We start from the raw sequence: 25393 nt of genomic DNA, 5'->3' as shown, positions 1-25393 counted from the left end.
CAGTGAGCCAGCGCAGTCCGTGACTGCACTGGCTCCACTGTGACTGGAGGTGGCTTCCCATTGGAAGCGCCACCTGCCAGTCACGCTGAAGACAGGCAGCCCCAGAGAGAGGTGTCTCCTCCCCCTGGGACTGCCAGTCCGGGCTGCTATCAGCAGAGACCGGCTTCCAGTGGATGTTTAGTTCCACAGCAGCTGGAGTGCCACAGTTTGCCTACCTCTGCTTTGGATGAAGAATGATGGCTGAGTTAGGGACATTATGCCTGATTCAGTGAGGATTGCTATTGCGTTCGCAGCTGCGAATATGCACGGAACGCAGCTGCGAATGTATGCTAATGCCTGCCACAGCTCAGCCACCTATCATTCCTAATCATGAGCGTATCCCCCATGTCCTGTGCAGGATTTTCTGTCTTCCTCAACTGGCCAGCGTTTTTGGGAATGCTGGCCTTCACCGCCCACCCACTTTTTTCCCCACCCCCAAAGCCCCACACAAAGAGATATGCACATGCACAGTGCAGATCTCCAACCATTAGAGTTGTACGTAAACCATCGGGTCCGAGCACAACCCTGAATTAGGCTCCAGACACAGAAACACAGACGGAGGCTGACAGTGCAGGTAGCATTGATCCGCCCATGAAATGGGCGTCTCTGGGTGGTGACCATGGGGTTTCATGGATCGGATCCGTCTTGTGTAGACTTCCATGTTCGTTTGGAGCGCGTACACGGAGAGGAGATGGGACGCCTGTTCCAAGCAAATCTTTTGCACCAAGCAGGGAGTATTGATCATACTATTGATGACGGCTGCAGACGTATAAAGGGCGGGCAGGCACGTATAAAGGGTGGGCAGGCTGGCCATCTGCATGCAGACAGATGACTATACAACACAGATGGGAGGTTACTCACATTAGCATAGCATTCTGACTGGCACAAATTCACCTTTAGATGCACCATCAAACCTTGCACCAGCCCTATAGCAGATGCAGTTTCTCCATCCAAGTATGGCGTCTTGTGTGAGTGGTTGTGCGTCCTTAGACGCAACCGCTGTCATCGACACCCCCACATCTGCCTATCCACCCCTGTTACCTTCCAGGAATGCCCACTAAATGCCTCGCTCCCCTGCCTTCAAATTCATTCTGCGTCTCGCTGGAGTAGCAATGGGGACACATTCGCAGTACTTACAACATCAGCGAACTGCGTGAATATCGCCATAGTGTGCGACTCTGAATCAGGCGCAATCTGAGGGAAGGCTAAGGTGCCAGGCCTGAACATGGTGCTTTTGAGTTGAATGCAGCTACAAAGCGTCAGGATATTTGATCCGGTCCACGGCCCTGTTCTGCTTATTTGCTGTTCGTGACCCTTATTTTGAAAAGTTATCTAAATGATATTGCCCGCAAGCTGAGGACAAGATGGTCTTAACTGTACCTCTGAGAGGACTACTTATGTGCAGCAATGACGGCAGTCATTTGTAATCTGGTCTCTAACTCTGTGGTGTGTAAAGGATGTCAGGAGCTAGCAAACTTTGCTAGGTGATTGTCACTTGTAGCTCAATGATGATCACTGTAAATAACTGACTACCTGTGTATTGACCTAGATGTGAGTATCTGGACTACTCTTTTCTTGAAAGAAAATATATGGTATTAATATCATAAGCATACCCTGCGGATTTGTATGACGCTATAAATTTAGTTTGTTAGTGCTTCACTGCAGGTTTCACCAGATTTGTAACCAGATCAAGCGAGAGACAAATGTTTATTTTCAGTCACATGCTTTTATTAATTGCAGAACATGAAAAGGAAATAAATATACACCTTGGTAACTTAATACAAAATCCATAAAATAAAATACAAGCAAAACATTCTTAGGTACATATATATTACCAATTTTCTTTTTATTTCACAATAAACAATCTCGCCTGGGTAAAATGAACGACCGGGAGACGAGATTTAGTTGTTGTTTGTTTTTTAAATTGCACAATAAATAATCTTATTATGAATATGTATACTTTTGTCGCATCAATCAGCCTGCACTTACAGACAATGAACAGAGATAGCGAGGAAAAACGTAGAGGAATCAGGGGGGACATGATACACAGATGTCACCCACGCGGATTCTTAGTATTATGAGACATGAGCTAAACAGATGTCAGCTATCCAATGAGCTCGTCATTATAAGTATCAGCACGTGCGCCAGCGTCTCAGAACCGCAGAGCTTTTTATACACTCCCACTAGACAGGGCGGTTCCGTGTTGCTGCCTCGTAACGCCAAATTCACAGAAAGACAGATCCGACTGTGGGCCTGATTCAGAGACGCACGCTATTTGCGTGTGCACGCTCTGAATCAGGGCGTCCCTATTTTTTTTAATTCCGGCATCCAGGCCGCCCGCACAGCTGTGGGTGACCACCCACAGCTTGTGCGAGCGGCCTGGCGATGATCATGATTATCGCGACCATCGGCATTGCTAAGAGACCCTTGTGGCAGGGTCTCAGCACTCGCAATGCCAAGTGGACTTCCAGCTCTAATAGAGCAGGAAGTCCACTACTGACATCACGAGTGATGTCAGTAGGGCCGCCCACAAACGACAGGCGTTCCTTCGGGAACGCCTCTGTTTGATCAGCCACCTCTGTTTGATCAGCTACAAAACGGGGCGAGCTGTCGATCAATATCGACAGCCGCCCTGTTTTGCTGCGAGCTCCGGAGCGAGTGAAGGTCTCACTCGCTTCGGGGCTTGCGCACGGGTTTGAATCAGGCCCTGAGTTCCGTAACGACTCAGAATAGGACGGACACAGGCAGAAATGCGTAAATTTGCATCTGTGTCTGTGCTCAGAGACTTGTTCGGCTATGAAGCAGCCACATTGCGTGAAATGGCTCTGCACACACGTTGTGCAAATGTGCTAGTTTAGCGCGTTTTGCCACTTATGCCTGTCTCCATTAGCGAAGTACGTAGGATACAATTGCAACCCTGGACAGAAACGCAAATACGTCTGGAACAGATGGATCATTTGGAGGTATGCAATGGTAGGCGTAAATACCGGATGATATCAATGATGGTTGGCGGACTGAACATATTGTTTGCGATTGTCGGCTTGCAAATGCCCCGCTGCCATGGACTGGTGCTCCTATTGCCACCTGGGCACAGAATACACGTCTATGAATGTGATATATAAATGTTATTATTTTTTTTTCGTCTTTCTTGTGTACAAAAGATAGTTGGTGCTTCTGCTCTATTAGAGAGTTTCAGCAGTTAAAATGATGCCGAATAGCAAATATGTTTGTCAAATGTGCAACACGGGGGTATGGGTCTGAGACGTGTTCCCGTCATAATCGCGCTGATACTGCGCCAGGCACAACGCTGATGTTCATGTAAATTAGTGATTACTTGTAACCGTATGTGCCTAAATCTAAAAAAATTCACAGAGCGCATACGTCCCACAGTGTGCGCACAGTCACAGGACCTATTGAGATGCACTAAACAGATTTTCCATCTTACGGGCCTCTTATGGGAGTGTCGCGGCTGTGCCACAGATTAGTGGTGACAAACTCAGACGCTTAATTGCGTACACTGGGGGGTCGTTCCCTAACAGAGATTCTGCACCTAGCATGGGGGTTGGTGCAAGTCCCTGATGGCTGTGACTGCAGACGTGAAAAGTGGGTGCCCTAGCCATTGCCCATTCAGACGCACGCTTGTACACCAGGGGAAGGGCTGATACTAGCATTAGCATACAGTGGCAGGTGCAGCTGAAGCAACGGCACTAAAGTGGTCGCAACAGCACTCAGAATTAGCCCCAAAGTGAGCTGCAGAGATTAATGCACGCTGATCACAATTTGCACCACACTTTACATTAACCCCAAGATCCCCAATATATTAAAATAGGCCATCAGGCTTTCATCTTAATAAATGTCCATAAACTTCTGAATCAAGTCAAAAGAGTAGGTGAAACAGGCCCTAGCAGGAATAAGTCATCCGGCTGCTGCAAGGAGAGGAGGAATCCATTAACAAGCAACATTTTTACTAGGAATATCCAAGCAAGCAATTAATGAAGCCAGTCAGGTTACAGATCTCATTATATGACCCATCCCGCACCTTCAATTACAAAGCAAGGGCAAACATGATGCAATTATTTTCCAGTTCCCGTATTAAGGGCCCGATTCACATGTGGATGCAAATGCCATCGCAGCTGCGATCACTCACGGATTCGCAATACGAAAATATGCTAATGAGCCATACGCTGTCCAGTGCTTAAAGACGCCTAATCAAAGCATCTCACATGCGCTGCTCACGCTAAAAACCGGAAACATCGGATGCAGATCAGACGGCCATCAGCCTCCTGAGTAAGTCTAGATGCTGCAGACATAGCAGGGTCTTCAGACAGCAGAGGGCTCTCCTGCTGCCAGCAAGGACGCAGTGGATAATTTATGGACGCCCAGAAAACAGTCCGACACGCCCTGCGTTTTATAACCACCCTCCGTTACCTCCTTCAAATGCTGACTACTCGTCACTCAATTTGTGAATGAATCCTTTGTGTGAGCGTAATCACAATCCAAACGCAGCATGTGCGCAGTGCGACTTACATTCATGCGACAGGGCTAACAATCGCGCAAATATTGGCACTGGGTCCTGGCCCTACCTCTCCAGCAAATTGCCATGAATATATAATAGTTTGCATCCTATATCACAATTTGGTCTTGTTATTATTGCGGAGAGTGTTGTCACCATGGAACACAATAAGGAAGCGGACCTGTGTTCCCCACACTCGGGGTCTCATTCAGAAATGCACATAGTGGTGATGTCGCAAGCAAGCGGCCGATGTTTTCACTGTGCGCAATCGTCAGATTTGCACTGCGCATGCGTCTCGATGGTTCCTACGTTGAGACGCAGATCAAAATTGTACGCAGAGAGATAGATCTTTGGTGGGCGTTCCTTGGAGGCAAAAGGGGGGTGGTTGGACAGACGCGTGCGTGTCACGGTCAGCGATTGCGTCTAAAGACAGTAAGCCAAGTTCAGACAAACTGCGCCTCCGTAGGGCTGGTGCAAGTTTCGAAGCAGCAACCAATGGTGTGTCTTAATACTGCCGCAGTCAGTGAGGTCTTGGTAGGAAGACCATTGGGTGCGGCATTGGCATAAAAACGCAGAGACGGTAAAAGGCGCCGACACAGCCATCTCTGAATCAGGCACGATATATTGATGACATACATTTAAGGTTTTTTGTGTGGACGGTTAATTAATTTATAATGTATTAAATTACTGAAATTAAATTGCATTGCTTTATTCTGTGAAGGCAAAGTACCTTTGCTGAGTCTACATATATTTATGTTTAATATTTTCATTTACATTAATAAAATGAATGTTTGTTAGGGTAGAAAAAGAAAGTGCTACTGTAATCAGCTCAAGGAAAGGGGCTCTCTCCTTCGTGAAGTCTCTGGTGTTTAGATAGGCTTGCTTTCTGTACAAAACATTTCCCACACTGAGCGCAAGCAAATGGCCTTTCCCCCGAGTGAGTTCCTTGATGTTCAAAGAGACTTGCTTTACGTGTAAAACACTTCCCACAATCAAAACATGCAAACGGCTTTTTACCGGTGTGAACACGCTGATGATTAACAAGCGTCGATTTGCGCTTGAAACAGTTCCCACACTGTGAACATGTAAACGGCCTCACGCCCGTGTGAGTTCCCTGATGTTCAAACAGGCTTGATTTACGTGTGAAACACTTTCCGCACTTGGGACACGGATAGGGCTTCTCTCCCGTGTGACTTCTCTGGTGATTGACCAGAACCGATTTCTGCGTAAAACATTTCCCGCACTCGGAGCATAAAAATGGCTTCTCGCCCGTGTGAATCCTCTGATGGTTAACAAGCTGTGATTTCAGTGTAAAACATTTCCCGCACTCGGAACACGGGAAGATATTGTTACCGGTGTGAAGTCTCTGGTGATTAACAAGATGCGATTTCTGCGTAAAGCATTTCCCGCACTCAGAACACGGAAACGCCTTTTCGCCTGTGTGACATCTGTGATGTTTAACAAGGTGTGAATTCTGTGTAAAACATTTGCCACACTCGGAACACGGAAATGGCTTCTCCCCCATGTGAGTATGCTGATGGCTGACAAAACTTTCTTTCTGTGTAAAACATTTGCCACATTTTGTACACAGAAATGACTTCTCTACTGCGTGAGTTCTCTGATGTTCAAGAAGTCTGTAATGTCCGGCAAAACATTTACCACATTCAAAACACAGAAACATGTTCTCTGTGAAAATATCGGAGGTATCAAGAGAACACTCCTCATGCACCGAAGGATCAGATGATGTAGCTGTACTGTGCATCACTGGATGTATATTTGGGGTAATGGGATCTTCTGAAGAATCTCGTGTGATGACGTTATCTTCTATTGCAGAGTCTGGAGATGTAATGAGATGTTCCTCAGAGGTATTCCTAATGGTGCGAGCATCTGCTGGAAATAATATAAATTCAATTTATATTGGACAGAGAAAAGGAGCTGCGCAGATTAGAGTGTAGCTGCAGCAGGCAAAGGAAAGCAGCTCCACAGAAGAGAGGAGCCGCAAAGAGTAAACAAGCTAAATGGCGCATAGAAGAGAAGCAGCATGAGGCAAAGGAAGGCAGATGAGAGGAGCTGCCAGAGGCTGAAAATAGTACTGTATGTACAGTACTTTGTAACTGTTTGTATAAGGTTAAAGTCATATATCGTATTAAGTTTTTCTATCCTTCTGGCAAAAAAAATTGCTAAAAGTAAAAATACAGCATTGCCCATTTTAGGGTAATTTCAAAGGAATCTGCTGCTAAGGCATGAATTCCTCTTGGGGCTACAGAAGTAACAGATTGGGGGAACATTTCTCTTGTGTTCCACTGTGAAGTTTAGGGTCGACGCAAAGAAAAATTAGCATCTGTGCCCACTTGAATAAGGATATTGCTGGGGAGTGATTAGAAAGTTGCACTGTCAGATGTGAACAAGAAAATAATGAATTTGAGGACAGAAGTTGTTGCAGATTTAACATTCTAGTGGCTGATATACAGTATAGACTGTGATCTAGTGCAAACCTCATGAGACTACCACAATGCAAACTCCCCTGATCCCTCATTCGTCCACTTTCCTTTTAATTTGAGACTCACAGCTATGCTGGTAACTCAGAAATTTATGATGTGAAGAGGAGAGCAGGAGTATAATAGGGGCTGATGGCTCCTGACTCCCCCACTGGCCAGATACTTTCCCTCATTTGTCTGTAGTGACAGAGGAGTGTGTAGGATAAGAGATTGCTGTAGTGACAGAGGAGGGTGTAGGATAAAAGATTGCTGTAGTGACAGAGGAGGGTGTAGGATAAGAGATTGCTGTAGTGACAGAGGAGGGTGTAGGATAAGAGATGGCTGTAGTGACAGAGGAGGGTGTAGGATAAGAGATTGCTGTAGTGACAGAGGAGGGTGTAGGATAAGAGATGGGTGTAGTGACAGAGGAGGGTGTAGGATAAGAGATTCCGGTAGTGACAGAGGAGGGTGTAGGATAAGAGATTGCTGTAGTGACAGAGGAGGGTGTAGGATAAGAGATTGCTGTAGTGACAGAGGAGGGTGTAGGATAAGAGATGGCTGTAGTGACAGAGGAGGGTGTAGGATAAGAGATGGCTGTAGTGACAGAGGAAGGTGTAGGATAAGAGATTGCTGTAGTGACAGAGGAGGGTGTAGGATAAGAGATGGCTGTAGTGACAGAGGAGAGTGTAGGATAAGAGATGGCTGTAGTGACAGAGGAGGGTGTAGGATAAGAGATTGCTGTAGTGACAGAGGAGGGTGTAGGATAAGAGATGGCTGTAGTGACAGAGGAGGGTGTAGGATAAGAGATGGCTGTAGTGACAGAGGAGGGTGTAGGATAAGAGATTCCTGTAGTGACAGAACAAGGAGAATATGTGACTGTTCTGTACTTAGTGATTATTACTCACCTGTGCTGATAGCTGTAGTGATTTCCTCCTCCTTACACTGCTGATCAAGCCTCATATACGTCTCTTCTTTTCCTTTTATATCTTCAACTTTGATAACGATTAAATCTTCATCCTTAATTACACAAAAAATAATAAAGAATATCAGTGTATAAGAACAACACAGCTTCTCTGGTGGGGAAAAATAGCTGTCTTTTCTCCTATTCAGCAAACTGCCTGTGTGTCAATTGAACTCTGCACATTAAGATGCAAATGAAGTGCTTGTGCATAAATACCTACAAGGAGTTATCATGACTAGTTTTACTGCACTTGGAAAGCCAACCCCCTTATCAACATGATGGAGCTGACATTGTTTCAGAGGGGATTTAGGGCCTGATTCAGACCCGCTCGCGAGCGCTGAGCGCTCGCAAGTGGGTCGATGTTGCCCAAATGCGCATGCGCACGACGGAGGCGCCTCCGTCATGCGCATGCGCGAGACCCGAATAACGACGGGGTAGCCGTCGTGGGTCTCGCACCAAAGGGGGCGTGCTGTCGATGGTGAGTGACAGCACGCCCCCCTTTGGTAGGCGTGCCGGGGGCGTGGCTGGCCAGACGGAGGCGTTCCCATGGGAACGCCTACCGTCTGGGTCCGGCCCCACTGACATCACCAGTGATGTCAGTGGGAGTGATTTTGGCTCTGATAGAGCCAAAATCACTCCAGGGCTTGCGGCAGACGAGACCCTACCGCAAGGGTCTCGTCGCAAGCCCGATGGTCGTGATGGTCTTGACCATCGAGACCATCATCATGGACGCTTGCATAAACTGTGGGTGGTAACCCACAGCTATGCGAGCGTCCACGAGGCCGCTTTGCAAAAAAAAAAACACGCCCTGATTCAGAGCGGGCGCTCGTTCAGAGCGTCCGACTCTGAATCAGGCCCTTAAGACGTTCTGGCCCCAGGAACAGCAGAGGACATGGGGGAGAACACAGGCCCACTAACTGTTCTTTAGTAATTCACTTCATTTAAATCACCCAATACCAGGACTTAGGGCTCACACCTAGGATTTTAACCTCACCATGGGAAAATAAGGAGAGTTATGGTAAACTTACCTTTATTAGCTCTCTTTCTTCGAAGTCCATAGGGTCCACAGGGAGACAATGGGGTGTAGGTGGGACCTTGGAGGACCGTACACCAACAGCAAAGCTTTTCAATCCCAGGATGCTCCAGTCCTTCCCCCTATACCCCGCCCACAGCCTGAGGGCAACTCAGTTTTGTTAACAAGCCCAAAGAAGGAACAGGAGAGGAGAGAAGGAAAACTGGTACACTGAAGAATCACATTCTCACACAGAGAAGTAAACACATGACCAAGAGAAGAAACCCATAGAAGCCAGAAGCGTCAGGGCGGGTGGACTCTATGGCCGTCAATGAAAGAGAGTTGACAAAGGTAAGTTTTACCAAAACTCTCCTTTTCTCCTTAAGGATCCTTAGGGTTCCACACGGAGACAATGGGGACGTCCCAAACCAGTTGTTCAAGGGTGGGAACGCTCCTGAGCTGATAGGAGAACCCTAAGCCTAAAGCAAGCATCCTGAGAGGGAAATGTATCAAAGGCATAATGCGTAAGAAAGGTGTGGACAGACAACCAGGTGGCCGCCCTGCATAGCTGTTCAGCTGAGGCGGCACACCGGGCTGCCCATGAGGAACACAGAGAGCGAGTATAATGATCAGGTACTGTGGCCGGCACAGGAAGGCCAGACTGCGTGTAAGCCTGTGAGATAGTCATGTGAATCCATCTGGCCAGAGTCTGTTTGTTAGCTGGCCATCCCGAAGAGGGAGTACGATTTCCTGATGAAAGTTGTACGGTCCACGTAGATCTTTAGAGCACGGACCACATCCAAAGAGGTCTCACTTGCCAAGAGGTCTGGTGACTGCAAGGCCGGAACCACAACTTCCTCGATTAGGTGGAAACGAAAGACCACCTTGGGATAGGAAGCCCGGGCGTGTTTTAAGAACCGCCCTGTCCCGACTAAAGATTAAAAAGGGGGAGCGACATGATAGCTCCCCTAAATCCGATACCCTACGGGTAGATGCTATAGCCAGAAGAAACAGTCTTCGCAGTGAGCCACTTGACATCCACTGATTCCAGGGGCTCGAATAGAGGTTCTTGAAGTGCTTGCAGCACCACTGCCAAATCCCATGGAGCCATAGGAGGGACATAGGGAGGCTGTATACGGAGAACAACTTGCAGGAAGGGGTGAACATCTGGTAGAGGAGCCAGACTGCGTTGGAACCAGATGGATAAAGCAGAGACCTGCACTTTCAGGGATGCTAGGCGGAAGCCTAGATCCAATCCAGCCTGAAGAAAGGCAAGAATTCTAGACACCTTAAAAACTTGGGGTTCATAGTTTCTTGGAGCACACCATTGGAAATATGCATGCCATATTCTGTGATAAATCCTGAGCATGGTCTGGACCACAGAGCTGGAAAATCCCTTAGCCGTTAGGAGGGATGTGTCAAGAGCCAAACCGTTGAAGACAGACGGGCCAGGTCCAAATGTAGACATGGACCCAGAGACAACAGGTCTTCCCGTAGAGGAAGTTGAAGAGGGATGTCTATGGAGAAACTCTGAAGATCGGAGTACCAATGGCATCTGGGCCAACCCGGAGCTATCAAGAGGACTGGCCTCCTTCCTGCATGAACTTCCGAAGAACTCGAGTAAGCAGGGATATTGGGGGAAAGAGGTATGCTGAATGGAAGGCCCATTTCACTGACAATGCATCCAAGAAGTTTGTTGTTGTGTCTTGAGGCCATGAGAACCACATACGGCAGACCCCATTTGTCCACCAGGAGCTGAAAGACTTCTGGATGTAGAGACCACTCTCCTGCATGCACGTCGTGGCGGCTGAGGAAATCTGCTTCCCAATTGAGAACTCTCGGGATGAATACAGCGGAGATGGCTGGGAAATGGAGTTCAGTCCATGTGAGAATGTGGGACACTTCTACCATTGCTGCCTGACTCCGAGTGCCTCCTTGGTGATTGAGGTAGGCCACTGCCATGGTGTTATTGGACTGTACTTGTACTGGCCTGTCCTGAAGAATATCCTGAGCCAGTGTGAGAGCTCTGTAGATGGCTCGAAGTTCCAAGACATTGATTGGTAACTTTGCCTCGACTGGGGTCCAGCGGTCCTGGAAGGAGGGTTGGCCAGTCACTGCGCCCCACACTCGGAGGATTGCGTCCGTGATGAGGAGAGCCCAATCCGGGATCCAAAAGGGCTGACTCTTGTCTAAATGGAATGTCTGTAGCCACCAGGCTAGGGACAGGCAAACCTACGGGGAGAGGCCCATCATCTGGGATCGAAGTATCGGGAAGGGATCAGGTGTTGTAGAGGCCTGGAGTGAAACTGAGGGAACTACACCATATCAAAGGTGGACACCATTGATCCCAATGTCTGCAGTGCAGCGTGAATTGACACTCGGCGACTGCGGAGCAGTCTGTGCACTCGGTGTTGTATTAAGGAGATCTTGTCTGTTATTAGAAAGATTCTCTGAACCTGAGAGTCCAAGAGGGCTCCTAAATGTACCATTCTTTGAGCAGGTGTCAGGGAAGACATTTTCCAGTTGATCAGTCAACCGTGCGTTTGTATGAAGGCAATTGTTACCTGCTGATGGTGGTGAAGAATCTCTGGGAAGCTGGCCAACAGGAAGAGGTCGTTTAAGTACGGGAGTAGTCTGATCCCTTGACAACAAAGGGAGGCCACCATAACAGCCATGATTTTGGTAAAGACCCGAGGGGCCATTGAGAGGCCAAACGGTAGGGACTGAAATTGGTAATGCTGTTGTAGGATAGCAAAACGGAAATATTGTTGATGAGAGGGCGTTAAAGGTACATGTAGGTAAGCGTCCTGAATGTCCAGAGACACCATAAAACCCCCAGGCTCCATAGCAAGGATAATAGAGCGGAGGGTTTCCATACGAAACCTGGGCACCCTGATAAACTTGTTTAGAGATTTCAGGTTGAGGATAGGCCGATGAGACCCAGTTGGCCTTCTGAACCAGGAAAAGGGTAGAATAATAGCCCTTGCCTCGTTGTGAGGAGGGTGGACCGGAATTATTACTGCTAAATTCAGTAAGGACTGAATGGCTTTTTGGAGCAATAGGGCTTGCTTGGGTCCGATGGAGGCCCTGTGCAAAAGAACTGCTGGGGGGGATCGCCTTAGGAAGGATAGAGCATATCCATGGGAGACCACTTCTCTTACCAAGTTGTCTGATGTGGTCTGACGCCAAAACTGGGCGAATTGAAGAAGTCTGCCTCCCACCCTGGGAGCTCCCACGGAGAGGCCCTCCTCGTCAGGATGTAGGCTTGTCCTCAGACTTGGCAGGTGGACGTCTAGTAGCCCAGGCTTGTTTTGCTTGGAGGACTTGGCTGATGCCTGCTGTCGTGGAAAGGACTTGGAAAGGACTTGGCTTTTCCTTGAGGGCAAAAGGACCAAAAGGATGACGTCCGAGGCTTTGTAGTATATGTAGAGGGCATGAATGCCGTCTTGGAAGCTGCCAAAGTAGTCACAATTTTATCAAATTCTGGATCAAATAGGATATCTCCAGAATAAAGAAGGGACTCCAGAGCTCTTTTTTAACCTGAGTCTGCTTTCCGGGAACAGAGCCAAACAATACGCCGGGCCACTATCGAAGTGGCAGATATTCTGGAGTCCAGGAGAGCCGTATCCATAGCTGCTTCTCCCAAGTAGGAGGCTGCATCTCTAATGTGAGATATGTAGGACAGTTGTTCCCTCGAAGCAACAGGGGGGAATGTCTCTTCTAGGGCCTCTGCCCAACTCTCAATGGCTTTTGACACCCAGGCCGTAGCCCTAGCAGGACGAATAATAGCTCCTATAAGGGAGTATATGGACTTATGACAAGCTTCTATACGCCTATCTGTAGTCACCATCAAGGAGGATGCAGTATGAATGGGTAAGGTAGCATTTTTAACCAGACGTGTTAAATGAGAATCCACTGATGGGGGAACTTCCCATTTAATGCAATCAGTAGTTGGAAGAGGGTAAAAGGAACTTAAACGTTTTGGAATTTGAAACATTTTACCTGGCATATTCCATGCTTCACTCATGTGATCAGATAGTTTTACCAGTGTTCCTCACTCTGATCAGCTACCTTTTGTTGTTAAAAAAAGTGTTTTGTTTTGTTTTTTCTTAGGAGTGGGTTCTTCCTCTTCTATTTGCAAAATAGATTTTACAGCTCTCACAAGAGCAGGTATATTTAATTTAGAGGGTGGATCCTCGTCTCCTGAGACGGAGTCAGAGGACCTCATTCAGAGGCGCTCGCAAAATGCGAGCGCTCGCTCTGAATGAGGGCGGCCGCATGTATTTTCTGACCCGGCCTCCCGGCCGCTCGCTAGGCTGTGGGTGACCACCCACAGCTTTAACGAGCGGCCAAGTTGATGGTCGCGATGGTCAAGACCATCGCGACCATCGGGGCTTGCGATGAGACCCTTGTGGTAGGGTCTCGTCTACCGCAAGCCCCAGTGAGCTTTCGGCTCTAGTAGAGCCGGAAGCTCACCACTGACATCACAAGTGATGTCAGTGGGGCCGCCCCCAAACGGCAGGCGTTCCGTCGGGAATGCCTCTGTTTGTGTAGCCACCCCGCCTACAAAACGGGGCGAGCTGCCGATCACCATCGACAGCCGCCGCTTTTGTAGTGAGTCCCGGAGCGAGAGAATTTCTCTCTCGCTCCGGGGCTTGCGCACGCGCTGTGCGGCCGCTGCGCATGCGCAGGGCCCAACATCGACCCGCTTGCGAGCGGGTCTGAATGAGACCCAGAGTGAGAGAGGTCTGCGTCTTCTGCCTCCCCAGATGATATATTAAAATCAGATAACTGGGTGGACTGGAAAGATAACACAGCACGTTTAGTAGGTTTAGTAGATAAAGGCTTTTCCTTTTGCAGACTGGACCGAGCATTCCCGGAGACCTGTGAAGTAGAAAATGGCTGTTGCGCGTCTCTGAGGGGACAGAGAGTGAGGGAGGAGCAGCTGAGGGACCGGCTAGACCGCAGTGGAATGGCACCCTGAGCTGGGAGAGGGGCTGCAGGGAGAATGCCTTCTCCCCGTGCTGACGTTAACCACCGGGTCCCCTGGCCTCTACATATGCCTCTACGCCAGTATATTAATGCCCCAGTAGTCTTGTGAAATCGTGGGCGCACCAGTGTCCACATCAGCACCTCCGGTCCGTCTCCTGAGACCGAAGGCTAGACTGCACAAAGACGCAGGCCCCCGCAAGCAGGGGTCCGCCTTACCTGTCTCCTGGATTCCGGGCTGCAGTCCGGGCTTCTGCTCCACGGGAGGTTTCTGTCCTCCCTGAGCTCGCCTTAGGACACCTGCGTTACAGTTTGACGGGTGTACCGCCCAAGTCCCAAGAGCTCCACCGGGAGTACCTAGCCGGGGCTTGGTGCACAGTGTTGCGTAGGGATGATGGAGCAGCAGCAGATGTCCAAGGGACAGTCTTTTTCTACTGCTCAGTTTTAAAACACTATAAATAAAAAAAATACAAAAAAATCAGCTAAAAATGGTGATTCAGCTCCTGCTGGACACCTAAGAAACTGAGTTGCCCTCAGTGGGCTGTGGGCGGGGTATAGGGGGAAGGACCGGTGCATCCTGGTATTGAAAAGCTTTGGTGTTGGTGTCTGGTCCTCCATGGTCCCACCTACACCCCCATTGTCTCCCTGTGGAGTCCTATGGACCGTGAAGAAGAAAACAGGTTTTAAAAGGACAAATTATGTAAAAGGACAAACCCAGTATTTTTTACTCAGTTCTTGACATGGGATAACCTGGGAGATGGAATTTCAGTTCCTACCAGGTAGCTCCAGCAGTAGAGTGCAGCATCTCCATCGGGGGAAGCCCATGGATCGGTGAACCGGGTGTACCCGCAGGAGTGGGCAAACTGGTAGCCGGTCACTACAAAATTGGCAGAAGGCATATCAGGCCGAGAGGCCGGGATTTGGAGAAGCAGCTTCCTGAGCAGTGGCTTTAAATACTAACATTTCTGTATATATTGTATATAGTTTGTAGTTAGTGTCTTCACATGATTGTAGTGTGTGCTGTGTAAAATAAAGGTATCATTGTACATTTGCTATTGTGCTTTTACTGGGTGATCTAAAAGACTCATAAAGGAACTGGGGTACTGTGCAGTATAACCGCTGCCTCTCTCAAGTAGGTGATGGGGAATAGGTGAGAATAACACACACATAAATACAGTATCTTCACAGTTCCACCTACCTGATCCTCCTGTGGGACACTGTGATTCTCCTCTGTGTGATCCTGGGAATAAAGAGGACGGGGACATCTCTCTGGGGTATTTCTGTTACTGGCTCCATCTGTAGGAGACACACAGTGACTGATTACACTGTATATATGTGATTATCAGATGGTGTGTATATAGGTGGCCCCATAGCTGCTCTCCCCATTACAATACATGGCAGTCTTCTCTTACCCAGTGATGTGAGGGGCCGGTGATTCTCCATCATCACGTCCTTGTACAGACCCCTGTGTCCTTCTATATACTCCCACTCTTTCATGGAGAAATAGACAGTGACGTCCTCACACCTTATAGGAACCTGACACACACAATAATACAGTCATCACCCAGACACATCCCCTGGTGTTACTGTATAATGTCCCATTCCCAGCAGTCACCTCCCCAGTCATTACCCAGACACATCCCCTGGTGTTACTATATAATGTCCCATTCCCAGCAGTCACCTCTCCAGTCATCACCCAGACACATCGCCTGCTGTTACTGTCTAATGTCCCATTCCCAGCAGTCACCTCTCCAGTCATCACCCAGACACATCCCCTGGTGTTACTGTATAATGTCCATTCCCAGCAGTCACCTCTCCAGTCAGCAGCTGAATGATCTTGTTGGTGAGTTCCAGGATCTTCTGGTCATTGTGTATCTCATGTATAAGTGAGTGAGGTGGAGGCATCGTGATGGGGCTCTGGGTCCTACTCAGTCCTCCTGACACACAGGGACAGCTGCTGGATGTCTCACACTCACCGGATGTCTTCTTCACTACTGTGTAATCCTGTGTATCCAGAAAAACTAATACATTGTGCTACATATAGACAGAACTTAAAATACAGGTCCCCGTGTTAATAATAGAGATACGAGTGATGTCACTGTGACACTCCCAGACTCCTTCACCTTTTCAATCATGTCCCTGTGTTAGTAACAGTTATATCACTGTGACACTCCCAGACTTCCTCCCCTCCCCAGTCAGGTCCCTGTGTTAGTAGTAGAGATAATAGTGATGTCAGTGTAACACTCCCAGACTCCATCATCTCCCCAGTCAGGTCCCTGTGTTAGTAATAGAGATAATAGTGATGTCACTGTGACACTCCCAGACTCCCTCACCTCCCCAGTCAGGTCCTGTGTTAGTAATAGAGATAATAGTGATGTCACTGTGACACTCCCAGACTCCCTCACCTCCCCAGTCAGGTCCCCTGTGTTAGTAATAGAGATAATAGTGATGTCACTGTGACACTCCCAGACTCCCTCATCTCCCCAGTCAGGCCCCTGTGTTGGTAATAGAGATAATAGTGAGGTCACTGTGACACTCCCAGACTCCCTCACCTCCCCAGTCAGCAGGTAGATGATCTCCAGGGTGAGATTTAATATCCTCTCAGTCAAATGGTTTTTGTCCATCCTCATTGACACAGTTAAATAATCTGTAAAAAATAATATAGACTAGTTAGAATTAAAAAAAAAAATTAGTTAAAGCCGATAAGATTTCAAAAAGAGTCTAGACACAAAGAGAAACAGCCAATCTTCAATAATTACACTCTGCTTGTCAATAACTTCCGCCTTACTTTAGTACTTTTCCTCTCCAGAACACAAAGCCCTCACAGAGAATCTCAACGCTCCATTTCAATAGATACTACCGGATGCTACCTTAGAGGGTCTGGCATGAGACTACGATCACCCTTCCCTATGCGCCAGGGGGCCACGGATCATTCACCGAGAGATATGATCACACACCATCACGATTTTGCTACAAAAGAACAAATCATTACAGCGTATTAATTACTGACTCTGTCTCATTCCAAGGAGCCTCTCTTCAACTGTATTTAGACCTAGCCCCCACCCCCCACGCTACTGAAGAAAATATTATTGTCTACACACCTGATAGATCACAAAATTAAATGTAAACTGGACTTCTCATTTCAATTGAAAATAAATTATCTAATGGCAAGGTATTTTCTGCAAAAAAAACATAGGATCAGCTCATGGAGCTTCTGATGCTCCTAGATCTGTGTGGTTCTTCAAAACCGGATCTTCCCAACTCTCATAGTCCCTCCCTAATATTCCCCATTTACAGAGCTGGAGTGGGAATGTGTAAATACTCGTCAGAGGTAACACAATGATATCAACACACAACCTTATTCCTTTAGGAATGGTCAAATTTTTGATGCTCCGTTTTACTACAAAACCACCATAGGTTTAAACGTTGTCTTGACTAAGGTAAACAACCTGAAATCACCACTACTGTTCAGGAGCGCACTTAGGTGGATTTCCAGTTGCTCGGAAATCCTCCTATGCCCGCATCACCTCCAAGTTGGCGCTACTGAACCAATTTTCATGACCACTGCGTCATTTTGTAGTGGAAACTCCTAGAAATAACCTGCACTCTGTTTCATCTCAATCTGTCAAAAAAATAGCTGAGCAATAACAAAAACAACATTTATTGACATCATCAATACAAGAGATGTGTGGGGCACCATGCGCGCGGCTGGTAAGGGGTGGGGGAAGAGGTGCTTTGGGCTTGCGGTCACTTGAATAGGATACTGTAGGCTACATAGCAGTTTGTGCACAGGACACACAGTGACATTGGTGTGAGTGGTGGGTGAAGGCGCTGCTGCCATTAGTCTGTATAGTGCTCACGTGAGCCCCTAAGATATAATTTTTTAAAATACATTACATTTAATAAAAGGCACATTTGCCGGAATGACACAGATGCCGGCATCTCACAGGCTTTTACATTAATACCCCCTATAGTCTTTTACTAGAGATGTGCGGTCCGGTTTTACTCGGATATGTTTGGATCTCAAAAACGGCATTGGCTATCCGGCTGTCACGTGTTTTGGATACCCAATAAGGGATATCCGAACTTGCGATAATTTGGCGATAAGAACCAAATAAAATCAAACCCGCACATCTCTACTTTTTACCTGAACAACAACTTAAACTCCTCATTTGCAATTTAAAAATTTGTCCAAACTATTGCCCTAATACAGAGTTGTACGCTAATCACATTGCCGATGAGTCTTTGTACGTAGCGGAGATGCAATATTATGCTAATGTTGTATAATAAACAGACCCCTCCTGCTGGCTTCTGTGATCCACTGATGCACCCAAGAATGCAGCATCAGATTAACTGCGTGAACATCGGCAATCTGAGTAATCCTCATATTACTTAGAATGGGCGATGTTTTCACACAGCTTTGGAACGCCCAAAAAATAGGGCTGATACCCCCACATTTTCTGGGACGCTGGTTATCACTGCCCCTAAATGGCCGCAGCATAACAATCTGACATGTTTTCATATTATTGTAGGTACACAGCATTCCCACATTGGTCTCAATCTATACCCGCAACACTAAATAACACAACTTTTTTTTTTTGTTACTTAATATTTATATAAAACTGCTTTTTATAAAAGGTTTCCAACAAGATCTAACTTATGACGAAGGGCTAGTTAAGCCTAGGAAAAATATTAATATTCTTCTTTAACAAGGTTGGTAGATCTAGCCCCACGACTTTGTTTTTTTTCCTAAGACTCCATAATTGACATTATTCTTGGAGAACAAGAAAGTGAAGGATGCCAACCACGGCTCTGCCACGATAAAGTTTACTGGCACATAGGGGATGATATAAAGGTAGACCCGGTGTGGATCGATGGTAGTTCTTTGGTAGCTGCGGATCTGAGTGCATGTGCTAATGCTGCAGGTGGCGTCTTTGTAAATAAGACACCTACTGCCGGCTTTTCAGATCCACTGCCCGTTTGCCTGAAGATGCAACATCCACAGTGCAAACATCGTTCGGAAACACTGGGCGCAATTTAATTGTTTGCAGCCCGACGGAGATATTCAATTGTTGCTCCTGTCGGGTGCGATCAGCTGTCGGCTCCCCCAGGGTTGCGAGCTGGCATGCACGAAAAGTGAGCTATTTAGGCGTCTAAACTGCACTTTTTTCGCGATTACGCCCAGCACTTTGGTGGGGTGTAGCTGTTTTCCGTGGCTAAACCCGACCTCTATGCACGTGATCAGTGCGATAATCGGCATCAATTGAATAGCGCCCCATGATCTTCCGTCATTGTAGATGGGAGATCGGGCGTGTTAAAACAATTGAATACACCCACTGAGTAAACCTCAGGTTACGCAGGATGTCCGGTAAAATTACACTTCCGGGGCCATGGATAATGAAGTCACTGGGTTTGGCACCAGTCAATCTCTTATACCACACCCCTCTGAATCAGCCTCATAGGTTTGATCTGCATCAATTCACTTTTTGGCTCAATGGTTGTTGGAGGGAAGGGTCACCCCTATCTTATGGACTGATAACAGCGCTACCGCTATTGAATTATAATTCCCCATAATACACTTCCCTCAGAACCCATGGTGGATAGACAGCACTGCATTGTTAAATGAGCCCCACACATCACTAATCGGTCAGCCTAACCAGGAATATTCTTAGTTAAATTCGAGTGATGAGTTGGCACTGACCGTCACATGGTATCTCAGAAAAGCCACCATGCATGATGTCTACCTCTCTCTAGAATTCGGTCACACCTTCACAAGACTCACCCTCTATATTGACAGCAAAAGATGAGTACCTTCATATTTGAGAGATTTCCTGTGACTCCACCAAACAATGGGTCTTGCTTAACACGGAATTCGCCAGTGAAGTCAAAGAATCCATTAAATCCTTAAAAGCTTCCTATTCTCCTGGTCTGGATGTATTCACGATACATTACTAAAAGAAAACAACAAATAAAATTTATCTTTTTGCCCCGTTCCTTACATGCACACTTATAAATAGGACACAATTCACCAAAGCCAACACATAAGACAATAAAAAAGGGAAGGAATGTGCTACAGCCGGAGGAGGCGTCTTGTGCAAATAGATGACTCCTGCTGGCTTCTCTGATCCGCTGCTGCATCTGACAATGCAGCATTGCATCATCTGCTTGAACATCGCCAATTTCAGTAACCGGTCAGTGAAGGACGCAGGCACTGGCTTCAACACACCCAAAACGCACACCCCCATTTACTGCAGCGGTGCCTGTTGTCGCCACCCCCCAAAACGGTTTGCAACCTGTCAATCAGGCTGCGATAGCCAGGGCAAAGCAAGCGATCTTGCAGAGCGCTTTCTGGACATGCGCAGGGCGTTATCTGTGCATGTACAGATCTCACACGCCATAGGAGATGTACGGATTTGCATACATCTCTCATTTTGCCTATGATGTCATTGCTCCTTGGGGGCTCACCGGACACATGGCTGTCCTTCCCCACGTTGCTCGGTATGCACTGACGGGAATGATCCACCAGCAGACGTGACCTCTCAGCAGCTGTGCTACAGGCCATTTTGTATACATTTTTTGCGCAGTCACAAAAAAAGCGGCGACCATAGCATGCTTGCTGGTGGCTCATCCATAAGATACATCAACGCAAGCATCTGCTTACCCTGTAGCTGTAGTATAATAACAGGGCCCAATATAATGCTTTACCTGCATTATAACATGACACCACAATCTGCTCCACCTGTGTACCTGTGAAGACACTTCTGCTACACCTGCATTATTATAGTAACAGGGCACCAGAGTCTCCAGCTCCCCTATCACTGCAGAGCCTGCTCCATCTGTATCACAGTAAGGATTTACCACAGTCTGCTCCTTCTGTATTATGAGGAAGGTAAATCGGTGTCCGCTCCATCTGTACTATAATAACAAACAGATTACCTGCTGTCACTTTCCCCACCATCCTCCTCCCTCTCTCACCCACCCGTTGACGACACAAGCGGCCATTTTGTTGAAGACATTCTGCGGTGGAACGCAGAGACAGGAAATACAGAGGCCGGGAGGCCACTTCTATCTATTCTATACGCTACCCGAGTAGTAGTGGCTGACTGACAGACTGACAGTAAAATTATTATTATTATACCGAGTATGTAATATTTTGCTATAAGCTCCAGGCTATTGCATGTCACACGCATGCATAGCATATATAACTTCTTATTACATGTCACATACATAATACAACTCCCTATTACATGTCACACACATGCAGAGCATATATAACCTATTACATGGCACACACATGCATAGCATATAAAACCTCTTATTACATGTCACACATAGGCATAGCAAATATAACCTATTACATGTCACATACATACATACATACATAAAAACCCCTATTACATGTCACATGCAGAGCTTATATAACCTATTACATGTCACATACACACATAAAACCCCCTATTACACATGCAGAGGTTATATAACCTATTATATATCACACACATGCAGAGCATGTATAACCTATTACATGTCACACACATGCACAGAATATATAACCTATTACATGGCACACACATGCATAGCATATAAAACCTATTACAGGTCACACACATGCAGAGCATATATAACCTCCTATTACAGGTCACACACATACAGAGCATAAATAACCTCCTATTACAGGTCACCCACATGCATACAATATATAACTCCCTATTACATGTCGCACAGATGCATAGCATATATAAGCTCCTATTACATGCCACACATATGCATAGCATATGTAACTGCCTATTACATGACACACACATGTATAGCATATATAACCCCATATTACATGACATACATACCCTCCTATTACATGTCACACACATGCATAGCATATAAACTACTATTATATGTTACACACATACATAACATATATAACCCCTATTACGTGCCATACTCATAACCTCCTATTACAGGTCACACATGCATAGCATATATAACTTCCTTTTACATGCCACACACAGAAATAGGATATATAACCTCCTGAGTCCTGTTACATGTCACACACATACATCACATATACAGTATAACTGCCTATTATATGTCACACACATGCATAGCATATACATATCATATAAACTCCTATTATATGTTACTCACGTGCATACCATATATAACCCCTTATTACATGTCACATAAATGCATAGCATATATAACCCTCTATTACGTTATATACATAGCATATATAACCTATTACATGTCACACACATGCATAGCATATATAAACTATTACATGCCACACATAGCATATATAACATCCTATTACATGTCATACATATGCATATCATATATAAAATCCTATTAAATATCACAAACATACAAAGCATATATAATAACCTATTACATGTCACACACATGTATAGCACATATAACCCCCTAATACATGACACACATACATACATATATACAGAACATATATAGACCCCTATTACATGTCACACACATACATAGCATATATATATTCTCCAATTACATGCCACACATACATGGTATTTATATAACCTCCTATTACATGCCACACACAGACATAGCATATATAACCTCCTATTACATGACACACACATAAATGACATATATAATCCCCTATTACATATCACACACATACTTATGATATATTACCCCCTAGTATATATCGCACACATGCATAGCATATATATCCTGTTACATGTCACATATATGCATATCGGGATGCAGTTATATGACCGGCGGCCGCAATGGCAGAATGCCGGCTAGGGATTATTGATAGGCGTCAAAATACCGACGCCTATCATAATCCCGACGCCGAAATCCAGAACGATGCAGGACCGAACAAGGTAAGTACGGTCCGCACGTCCTCATAGCCGCGGGGGGGAGGGTTAGGTTTAGGACACCCCGGGGGGATTTAGGGTTAGGTACCCCCCCGGGAGGGTTAGGGTTAGCAGGGCCGGCTCTAGGGGTGTTCGATCAGTGCGGTTGAACAGGGGCGCCACCCATAGAGGGCACACCCCTCCCCAACATCCCGATTTCAGCGGGACAGTAATGTCCCGCTGTTCCACCTGTGGGACGAAGTGGGCCACAGGTGGTCAAATGGGGAGGTTGGGGAACCCCACCACCGCAGCTGTGCGGCAGTGCCAAACCCCGGAGTCTGAATGGATGCTGCGTGCATGCGCATGGCATCCATTCAATGACAGAAGAGGGCTAGGGGAAGCCCAGCTAGTGAGGCTCCCCCGAGCCTGACGTTATTTGGAGGCGTACCATGCGGGCACACCACCAAATAACGCCACATAAGGGGCGTAGCCTGTGGTAATTATGCCACACACCCATGTCCGGGCTCGCACGGCAAAGCCGCGCGCAATGTTGGGGCGCACTGTACAGAGCAGACACAGGGTGCTCCGACGCCTTGAGCCGGCCCTGAGGGTTGGCTAGGGGAAGGTGGGGTTGGGGTTAGGGTTAGGCATCCTCGGGGGAAGGTTAGGGTTAGGCACCCCCCCTCCCGAGAGGGTTAGGTTTAGGGTGCAGGGAAGGGGAGGGTTAGGTTTAGGCACCCCAGGGGGGAAGTTAGGGTTAGGCACTAAGGGGGGAAGTTAGGGTTAGGCACCCCTAAATGAGGGTTAGGGGGGGGGGAGAGTAAGGTAGTTTTCTCACCTCCGTCGGGATCTCCGATGTTCGGCCTGCCTTCGTCGGGATTTCGACCGCCGGGCTCTCGTCTGGCGGTCATTCATACCGATTCCATACATATCATATAACCTCCTATTATATGTCACATATATCATTCTCACTTGTAGCTTCCTCTTCTTTTATCCCCAGCATCTCTTGGCCATCCCTATCTCTTCCCTGGCCCTTCCCCATGAGGCCATGGCCCTTTTTCAGGTGCACTGAATGTCCATATTTAAAAATGGGAAGGGGGAGCGCCAAAGTTCTCTCTGGCACAGGGCATCAAAAGTCTAGTTACGGCTCTGTACTTAACCTATTACATGCCACACACACAAACATAGCATATATAACCCCCTATTACATGTCATACACATGCTTAACATATATAACCACCGATTACATGCCACACATATGCGTAGCATATATAACCTCTTATTACATGTCACACACATACATAGCATATATAAACCACCTATTACATGTCACATACATGCATAGCATATATAACTTATTACATGTCACAGACATGCATAGCATATATAACCTAATACATGCCACACACATGCATATCATATATAAAATCCTATGAAATGTCACACACATACAGGTACATAGCATTTATAACAACCTATTACATGTCACATACACACACATATAACCCCCTATTATATGTCACACAGATGCATAGCATATATAATCTCATATTACATGGCACACATATGTATAGCATAGAAATAGTTTAAAGTTTCATAACCCCCTATTACATGCTACACACATGCATAGCGTATATCGTCTCCTATTACATGCCACACACAGACATAGCAAATAGTGGGGTCCCCCTCTCCAGGGCACCCCAGGCATAGGCTGATAACCCGGGGCTATCCCCGGCACCCTTGGCCAGTAGGTGCCAGGTTGATTATGTAAAGTGTAGTGCAAAATAAAGAGTTCAAATATTGTCTTTTGCAGTAGCACTACAGGCCACAGCAAGCCTCCCCCGCATGCTGGTACTTGGAGAACCACAAGTACCAGCAAGTGGGGTATTACGGGGCCGTTGGTACCTATAGTACTCCTGTAAAAGAAATACAGTATATATATATATATATATAAAAAAAAACAGACATCGTTTGTTTTAATATTTTATTCTTCTGCACCTTCACCTGGGGGGCGGCAGCCTTTAAGTTCTTTAACATGGCTACCGTGCCGCTGCATTCGCTGGCTTATATAGGCCAGCTGAGGGGGCAGGGTGGCCATCTTTGATTTGCTGAGGCGCCATTTTTAAAATGGGCACGCGCGGCTCTCACCATTGAAGTCAATGGTGACAACCACTCATTGGCTGAGAGGCGAAAGGCTCGCTTCTCCTAGTCAATGAGCTCTCTGCACCAGGATTTCTGTACTGAAATCCTGCGGCGGAGCCGTCATTCGGGTAGTTCTGTCCTTAGAGGGCAGTACTAATGTCCGTGGCTCGCGCAAATCATTGTTTTGTCTTGCCAAGACCCTGGATTGCCTACTTTGGAACGAAGATGACGTGATCTGCGCATAAGAGGAGGTGAGTATGGATTTTTTTTATTACAAGTACCCTATGGATTTTCTACTTGGACAAGTGGTTGTGATTGGCTTCAGGGATATATAGATGAGTATGTGAGATAGCGTGTGTACATGTTGTGTGTGCATGTATGTTTTAATAAAATGTTACTTTCTAAGGTGTGTTCTGTGTTTTTTTTTAATAT

The 25393-nt window shown here is 46.7% G+C and overlaps 1 protein-coding gene and 1 long non-coding RNA gene across 4 annotated transcripts; both read right to left on the bottom strand.

Moving 5' to 3' along the window:
• Positions 1–1768: 1768 nt before the first annotated feature.
• On the bottom strand, positions 1769–15523 carry LOC148500796 (uncharacterized). 2 transcript variants are annotated; one of them, XM_088451397.1, is made up of 4 exons: positions 15404–15523; positions 15190–15287; positions 7935–8046; positions 1769–6442 (listed from the first exon to the last, which is right to left on the bottom strand). In XM_088451397.1, exons 1-4 carry the CDS (start codon positions 15486–15488, stop codon positions 5382–5384), a joined length of 1356 nt encoding a protein of 451 aa, XP_088307523.1. In that variant the 5' UTR covers positions 15489–15523; the 3' UTR covers positions 1769–5381. The 2 variants fall into 2 exon arrangements, with proteins under 2 accessions (XP_088307523.1, XP_088307524.1); XM_088451398.1 differs by having other exon boundaries at positions 1769–6439.
• Positions 15524–15808: 285 nt separating this feature from the next.
• Positions 15809–20883, bottom strand: LOC148500795 (uncharacterized). 2 transcript variants are annotated; one of them, XR_015870125.1, is made up of 5 exons: positions 20697–20883; positions 19803–19942; positions 16780–16961; positions 16544–16638; positions 15809–15995 (listed from the first exon to the last, which is right to left on the bottom strand). It is a non-coding gene; the product is annotated as an uncharacterized LOC148500795 (long non-coding RNA). The 2 variants fall into 2 exon arrangements; XR_015870124.1 differs by having other exon boundaries at positions 16544–16961.
• Between the last annotated feature and the right edge of the window lie 4510 nt (positions 20884–25393).

Source organism: Taudactylus pleione, unplaced genomic scaffold, assembly GCF_031769625.1.
Source record: "Taudactylus pleione unplaced genomic scaffold, aTauple2 ptg000547l, whole genome shotgun sequence".
Classification (NCBI taxonomy): domain Eukaryota; kingdom Metazoa; phylum Chordata; class Amphibia; order Anura; family Myobatrachidae; genus Taudactylus; species Taudactylus pleione.
This window is presented reverse-complemented; position numbering and strand designations above follow the sequence as displayed.

Coding starts and splice junctions, on each gene's coding strand:
- LOC148500796 (XM_088451397.1), bottom strand. CDS start 15,488: ATGAAAGAGTGGGAGTATATAGAAGGACACAGGGGTCTGTACAAGGAC. Junction 8,047..15,189: donor GTGTCCCACAGGAGGATCAG/GTAGGTGGAACT, acceptor TGTGTAATTAAG/GATGAAGATTTAATCGTTAT. Junction 6,443..7,934: donor CACTACAGCTATCAGCACAG/GTGAGTAATAAT, acceptor TATTATTTCCAG/CAGATGCTCGCACCATTAGG.